The following is a 7,831-nucleotide window of genomic DNA, read 5'->3' on the forward strand; positions in this document are numbered from 1 at the left end:
GGACTGAGGAAAGGGGTGTCAGGGGGGTGAGTAAGTATTGGAGTGAGAGAGTTGGAAGTAGCAGGATTATGTGTACTGAGAGGGGGTGTCAGAACAGGGAGAGATGAAAACACCTCTGACGCGGCCAACCTCTGGAGGGAAGTTCCCACGAGGGACCAGGCATCAGAGATAGATAGATAGATCCCCTATGGATGAGGTACTTTTTAATTTTGCTTTAAATATAAACGTGTTACTACAGTTACTTTTATTTTAACCTGAATAATATTTTGACAGTGCAGCAGAACTTTTGCTTACATAATTTTATCACTTTTATATCTATCTTTGTCTGTGTCTGTCTTCATAAATTTATGGCTTTAATGTCCTATTCTGTTCAGGAAATAATCATATTTGGGTGGCCTTAGTAGTAATTTAAAAAAAATTCTGTTAATTTTATGTTTTTTGTAATTAAATTGATAATTCATGTTGTGAACTTCATGCGGTTCTTCTTATTTTATTGATCACTTTCAGGTCAGCTGAACTCTTCCCAACTGGCAGCTCAACTTGCCAAGTCCTCCGGTCAGCAAGGTGGATCCTCATCATCAATTCCCGTTTTACAGGTTTGAGAAATCTGTTTCTTCCACAGTTGGACATCCAGTGTAACTGGGTACTGTGTTCATTTAATACATTCATTAATTAGTCACTTAAAGCTTATTTTTGCTATAGGCCATTTCTTCCACCCATTAGTATGTGAATGAACTGAAACCCAGTTTTGTGTAATGATCTTAGGATGTACACAAAGAAGGCAGCAATGGCCAGGGGATTCTCTCTGGAGTTTCTTGTCCCTGCCAATAGCTAACAGTTAGTCTTACCTCATATCTCAGTTGGTTGGAGTCGGGTTTGTAAGCCGTCCATGTGAAACCTCAATCCCTGCCCGATACAAAGTAAAATGTAGAAGCCAGGGTCGAGGCTTCATTTACAACTCTGACCTAGTTTTGCTGAGGGGTCTGACTACTTAGTGGGCTCCCTCAATGTATTTGCATTGGATGAGCCTGTTGTCTATAAACTTATACATTAAGATCCCACATCGAATGAGTTTTCATCTAATAAATTTGTATCTGATAAAACTATTGAACCAGTACCCATGTTCATATTTAACAAGGAAGTTTCAAATCTAATAATAAAAATCCCCGTTATGTGGGTCAAATCAGCTGCCACCTTGGCTGAGTGTGTAATGTCATTAGCATTCACCCTTCCCTACAGTGCCTTTTTGCAGTCTCCTATGGCAGTCTTCCCCACAAATACCTATTGTCATTCTGTATGGCCACAGTTTGCTGCTTTGTGTCCTGAATTCCCACCTAGCATATGTTTGGCAGTGTTTTAGGTCACATATGATGTCAGCCCAACCCTCAGGTAGTGGGGAACGTATGACAAATCTCGATGAACATGAAAGCAAGAGACTAAGTTGATGATGATGAGAACATTGAAACTCTTCTTTGTGACATTCATGATGACATTTTTGGATTAGTTGAGAAGGAAAAGAATGTGGACAAGAAGATAACAAAACCTGAGAGGCATCGTGAGAGGCAGTGGAGAGCAAGAGGAGGGTGTCAGCAGTGGTAAGGAAGGAGGAGGAGCAGCCCTGTAGCCTCCTGTCCCACCTCAGCCGCTACCTTTCGTCTTGCCCACACACCTCATTCATCACTCATTTTATATCACTATGTATGATTATATGATGAATTTTTGCCAATAACTTGCATAATGAGTGAAATTAAGGTCAAAATAGGGGCTTGGTCCAATTTTTTTCTTTTTGTAATTTTCCCCAGAAAGTTATGAATTTGTATCTAACAAATTTGCATCCAGTGACCATTTTTTGGTGCCTTTTACTCGTTAGATGTGAAATCTTAAGAAATGTATATGTGGTATACACTAAACCCTCGATATAACAGACTAATTAGGGGAAACTTAGCCCATTAACCCGTACAGTGTCGTCTTTTGTGATAGATAGGGGTCATTGCCAGGTTGCCCTTTTTTTTTATTTTTTTTATTTGCCCCTTAAAATGTAAAAAAAATACAAATCATTTGATAAATATATTATTTATATGTGAGGAATGGAACCCTAGAGTGTTCGTCCTCTTATTTTTCTCCATCTCAGAGCTAATGATGTCATACCAGGAAAGGGAAATTTATCTTAGAATTTTTTAGAGCCTATATTCTTTTCATTATAAAAACTTCTCACAACCCTAAACCGTGAATAATGTATAAATACTTCTTTACATCACAAAAACCTAAAAAAATAAACAGGAATTGTAAGTACAACAAAATGGTAATAGGCAACACCACTCACTTCAAGGCTGTGTGTAGTTAGAACATAAGAACATAGGGAAACTGCAAGAAGCCGAGTGGCCTACACAGGGCAGCTCCAGCTCAACATAATACGTACTATGAAGCTTCCGACGATCAGTTTTCATTTCCGATTACTCTGAACTGTAATTTACAATTCCACATACCTTCCTGATTATAGAAGAAGAAAGTAACTTACCTTCTTGTATAATGATTTTTGTTGGATTGTGGACCAATGTCCAGAGAGGCCCTTTAACATCTATTAAAAAATATGAAGACATGTCAAATTATCCCTCTTTACTGTCAATGAACAACGTTACATACACAAACAAAAATGAAGTGTGTATAAGCCCTCAAAAGAGCATGCATATATATACATACTAAACACTTCCCTAGGAGGTACATATTGTATATACGTACTAAACACTGTACGGGTTAATGCCGAAAGTCCGTTATAAGCGGTGGAAATTTAATAATACGTATATGAATACCGACGAACCTAATAAGCGAAGGTATATATATATTTTTTATTGTTTATGTTGTATGCACTTTGTAGAGCTGCACAGCACACTTAGCAACGGACTGTGAGGCACTGAGGCTACCAGATTGGCAGTGGGGCCCTGGGGGGTGGGGCATATTGTTATGGGTATGGGTAAATTTTACAAGTGGGCCAACCAACTGGCAGATGAAACTTTTTTTTTTTTCTTCTTTTTTTGGTAGGTTTTGGTGTGTCATCAAATAATCTGATAATTGTTTCTGTCACAAATCATTAAATGATTGACTTTTCAATGTCTATTGTACACTCACTGCCGCAGCTGCAAAATGGCTTGCAGAGAAAGGTTCAGCTTGGTTACTGTTACTATATTTCACTCACTGCTCACAAAGATCAGAAGTGCGCATGCATGGTAGACAGCAAAGCAACTTATTTCTGTGAGGAGGTATTTCTTGCAACACCGGCCGCGTAGTGGCCCACTCCCGCCACCACCATATCCTGTCGTGCACTGTGTATTTCTGCTGCCCTTCACTGCATGGTGAATAAATTTAAACTAACCAAACCTAACTTACCCAAACCCTCTTGGCCCCCTTAACCTCTGTCAGTACCAACACTCACAAACATTTGGCTATTTTTCATTACATTTACGTCCTGGATTCATGCATAGATATATAATTTTTTCTTCTCTAACTACAAAAATCCCAGGTTCAAGGTGTAGGTGGTCAGCTGTTCACTTCAGTACGTGGTAGTGGGGCCAGCGGTGGATCAGCAGCAGGCACAGCCACTAATGCTGCCTCCCTTGCACAGCAGACAGTGCAGGTGGCACTACAAGCAGGGCAGGTGGGTGTTACAGCAGTACTGGAGCACTAGTTCCTTAGCTACTTGATGAAAATTAATCCTGTCAATTATATTATCCTGCCTTCCACACTCATCCATGTGCAACATTAGAGATATAAAAGGTCAGAGTTTCAGTAAATTACTTTTTGAGCTCTAGGACTTCCTCCCTTCCCTTAGATCACTTTGACAATAACCTGTATTTTTAGAGCTGACACGGGGGTATATTCAGAGATGCCACCCAGCAGATGTCACCACCGACTATGTCTTTGGGACTACAAAGCTTGAACTTTTTTTCAATTATCATAAATTAACTGTGTCTCTCTGGAACTTGTAACAATTACACTCCAATACAAAGAAAGACACTGTTGTTAATAAAAATGCAGTTGATCATTCTCATTGTTTTATATATTGGTAAACAAGATAAAATGAATCACTGTTGGAAGCTTCTCCTCATTAAAAATCTTTCTTGCATGAAAGCCCTGCAAGATTAAGCAGAATTAGGCTTTATGTTTTTTTTATATTTGCTTTGTGTGTATCAGTCTGTGATGACACCTGGTAAGGATTAATATACCCCATTACTTGTAATGAAATTTCTTCTGATCTCATGATTTGTTTTCTTGACAGGGCACTGGTACTGTTGTCTCTGGAGGTGAGGCCACCATTGGGACAGCTCATGTAGCCACTTCTCAACCCTCTGTTGTTACACTCAAGGCCAAGCAACAAGTAAGTAGACTTCTGCTCAGTTACATGGTGACTTGAATTCTAACAAAGCCAAAATGATATATGCACTTCTTGTTATTTATACAGATTGTATGCTCTAAAGACCTTGCAAATCTACAACGAGTAATTATTGAAATTCTGTGTGTACCAGAAACTAAAGTAATCAGTGATATTGATACTGGATCCAGTTACAAACCTTCAACTGTAAATCTCTTCTTCTTGCTGCTTTTTACAGACAACCTTCTACTAATACAGACTACCTACACAATCATCAGCATTCTCTTTCATGCATACAAGCAGACAGATACATCTGGATCACAGGTGATTTCAACCCCCCAGACATTGAGTCGACGGCAATTTCTCCATTCGACCCTCCTGATGTAGACGCCCCCAATCCCATATTCCCCACACAAACAGATGCCAATTACATGACACATTTATCAACATCATTAATACTTCACTCGCACAAACAGTACTTCAGCCAACATGAACACATACTGTAATGCTGGCCTATGACCACAGCACACACACTAGACCTTTTTCTCACCAATAACATTCTTAACATAACAAACACTCAGGTTGTTCCAGGATTTAGTGACCATGACATACTCATCATGTAACAATTGGTGACAACATTAACGCACAGCAGCACCAGAGTTGCCAGGTCGTGGAGGGTCTCTTTTTAACCTCTGTATCTCAAAAACTATTCATCACAGCTAAAAAAACAAAAACACCATTGGAAAGAGGAGGTCCAGTTATATAGGAGTCGGTTATGTATGCTTCTCCTGCGAACGTACATGCACGTTCAGGGAGTGTTGAATGTGAACACTTACGTCAGTGCGTGCGTGATGATTGGCCATATTGAGGGAACTGTGGACATCTCTCCTTGAGGTTCTTGCAAAGTAGTATTGGCAGCTGCAATATTTACAACTATTTGGTCAAAGAATCAGTCAGGTGATAGGTGAAGCTATGCAAAAATGCCGCTATATTGGACAACTACATTCACCAGTTACTCGTCCGTAGATTTTCCGCTCTGGGCTGGCTGATATGATTTTCCACCAAATTTAGTGGAGAACCCACTCAGTTGGCAATCCTGTGTTGTGAGAAATATTGTTGGAACACTCTCATACGTGGGAGATTTGAGTGCGGCTAGAGCTCGCAGCGAGTGTTTAGCACCACCAGCAAATACGCCTAACGCTCGCTGCGAGCGTTTACCAATGAAAGGGTTAAGCGGTGTGGTCAGCTCAGTGGCGCTGGGTGGACTGACTTGGTGGCAGCTAGGCGGTGGAGACGTCAGCTTGGCCCTGGTTTGCTGGGATCTATGTGGCGGGTTGGTGAGGAGGGTGAAGCATGGTGGTTCGTCCACATGAACCATCAATCGGGTGTGGGTCCGCTCATGTCTACGTAACAATGATCGTGGCATGACAGGTTCTGACGTATATGCCACAATCGTGCCTAATAGAGCGCACAAATTAAACAGTACATTTTTAAGCATATTCTATAAGATAGGTGTGGTTAATCTAATAATGTGCATTTGATGCACAAAATATGTGTCCTCACTAGCACTGGATTGAGCCATCAACTAGTGCTTCTCAAATTAGTGCAAAGGTAATATTAGTTTTGACATAAAAATGGTAGCACTCAACATGTGACATGCCTAAATTAAGGTGAAAAGAGCTTCTATAAACTTTTCTCGGAAAGACTCAAGTTACCTGTATTAGTATATTTTTAACATTAAGCATTTGTTTCTTCTCATCTCAGCTCCAGTTGGCCCTTCAGAAGACTGGCTCAATAAACAGCCTGAATCAGCTACATGTGCAGCAGAAACTTGCTGCTCTTGTCAAACGTTCACAGCAGCCACAGCAGCAACAACAACAACAACAGCAACAGCAGCAACAACAGCAACAGCAACAACAGCAGCAGCAACCACAACAGCAGTAGCATTAGTAATGGAGATCACAAATTTATTCAGAGAATACTCTAAGAAGGGAATCACTGTGCAATCAATTATTTAAGGTATTTTTAATGAAATATTTACAGTTAATTTGAGTCATGTGCATTGCAGCTTTGACTATATCTTCATGTCAGACACATATGTGGGTTCCAGTCTAAGAGATTCAGGAACTTTATATATTTTTAACACTTTGTCAGATTTATAGGCACAGAAGTAACTTTAAAAGAAAATGTGTTTGGTCTTGTCATCTTAATACTTTGAATACTAGTACCAGTATACTGGGAAAAATAATGTAGTGAACCTAATTGCTTTATGAATGGTTGTATTTGGCCAGGAGTATATAAATTTTATTGATCTATATCACTTTCCCTGAGTCCAGAGGCAAATAATGGTTTCAATACCTTTTTGTAAAACAAATCATACAGACATACTAGTATAAGATGGTATTCATTTAAGTTAAATTATAGTTCTATTTTCATAGCTTTGACACACATCTCACATCACCTCATCTAGATAACTATCCTGATCACCCTTCACTACACTAGACGTTATTGACCCATCTTTTTAGAATCTCGTCAAGGTATTTCTCCTATCAGCTTCTTTGATTTATAACTTCCTGAACCATTTCTTACAAATTTCTTTGTTTTATATACTGACCTATGCTGTAATATGACGGCATTTATACTGACTTAATATGAGACCTTGTTCCTAGTAGGGGAGCTTCACTTCCAGAGCAGTATTATGAAATATTTTCCCATCAACCATCTGTTTAAACTATTGAGATGCTATTAACACAAATTAGGTTTGGTTGAATACCTGTTTTTTTTTTTTATATATTTGCTTTAATTGCACAAAATCTTATCACTTCCACTATTAGCTTCTCATAAGTTTTGGTGTAGGTGAATTAAGCTGTATTTCCACTTGATTTTATTTTTTATTGATAAACTCTTGACTGATGTGCTGTACTTTGTTTTTCCTCTCTCTGATTTTGTATAGAGTTACAAAATTATTATGTTACCTCAAGAACTAAATATCAAAGTTTGAAATAGATATTGTTACCACAAGGTTTTTATGGTGCAGTAATTCACATGTTTGATCATGGATCTTAATGATTCAAGGCATAGTAAAACTACTGGTGAGATGTACCCAGTAAAGACTGAGCTGTGGCCGCGCAGTAAAGGCTGCGCTGCAGCCGCGCAGGAAAGGCTGCGCTACGGCCGCGCAGGAAAGGCTGAGCTGCGGCCGCGCAGGAAAGGCTGCGTTGCGGCCTCGCAGTGAAGGCTGAACTGCGGCCGCGCAGGAAAGGCTGCGCTGTGGCCGCGCAGGAAAGGCTGCGCTGTGGCTGCGCAGGAAAGGCTGCGCTGCGGCCGCGCAGGGAAGGCTGCGCTGCAGCTGCGCAGGAAAGGCTGCGCTGCGGCTGCGCAGGAAAGGCTGCGCTGCGGCCGCGCAGGAAAGGCTGCGCTGCGGCCACGCAGGAAAGGCTGCGCTGCGGCCGCGCAGGAAAGGCT

The 7,831-nt window shown here is 40.4% G+C and overlaps 1 protein-coding gene across 2 annotated transcripts in view; it reads left to right on the forward strand.

Moving 5' to 3' along the window:
* Window positions 1-7,280, forward strand: part of LOC126998990 (transcription factor SPT20 homolog) — a 33,156-nt gene extending 25,876 nt beyond the window's left edge. For both annotated transcript variants that reach the window (XM_050861299.1, XM_050861300.1), the window contains exons 21-24: window positions 508-596; window positions 3,518-3,652; window positions 4,274-4,372; window positions 6,131-7,280. In XM_050861299.1, the coding sequence (XP_050717256.1) occupies window positions 508-596; window positions 3,518-3,652; window positions 4,274-4,372; window positions 6,131-6,310 (503 nt within the window). In that variant the 3' untranslated portion in view covers window positions 6,311-7,280. The remainder of the gene's footprint in view (window positions 1-507; window positions 597-3,517; window positions 3,653-4,273; window positions 4,373-6,130) is intronic.
* The last annotated feature ends 551 nt before the right edge of the window (window positions 7,281-7,831 follow it).

This window comes from Eriocheir sinensis, chromosome 15 (genome assembly GCF_024679095.1).
Source record: "Eriocheir sinensis breed Jianghai 21 chromosome 15, ASM2467909v1, whole genome shotgun sequence".
Taxonomy (NCBI): Eukaryota; Metazoa; Arthropoda; class Malacostraca; order Decapoda; family Varunidae; genus Eriocheir; species Eriocheir sinensis.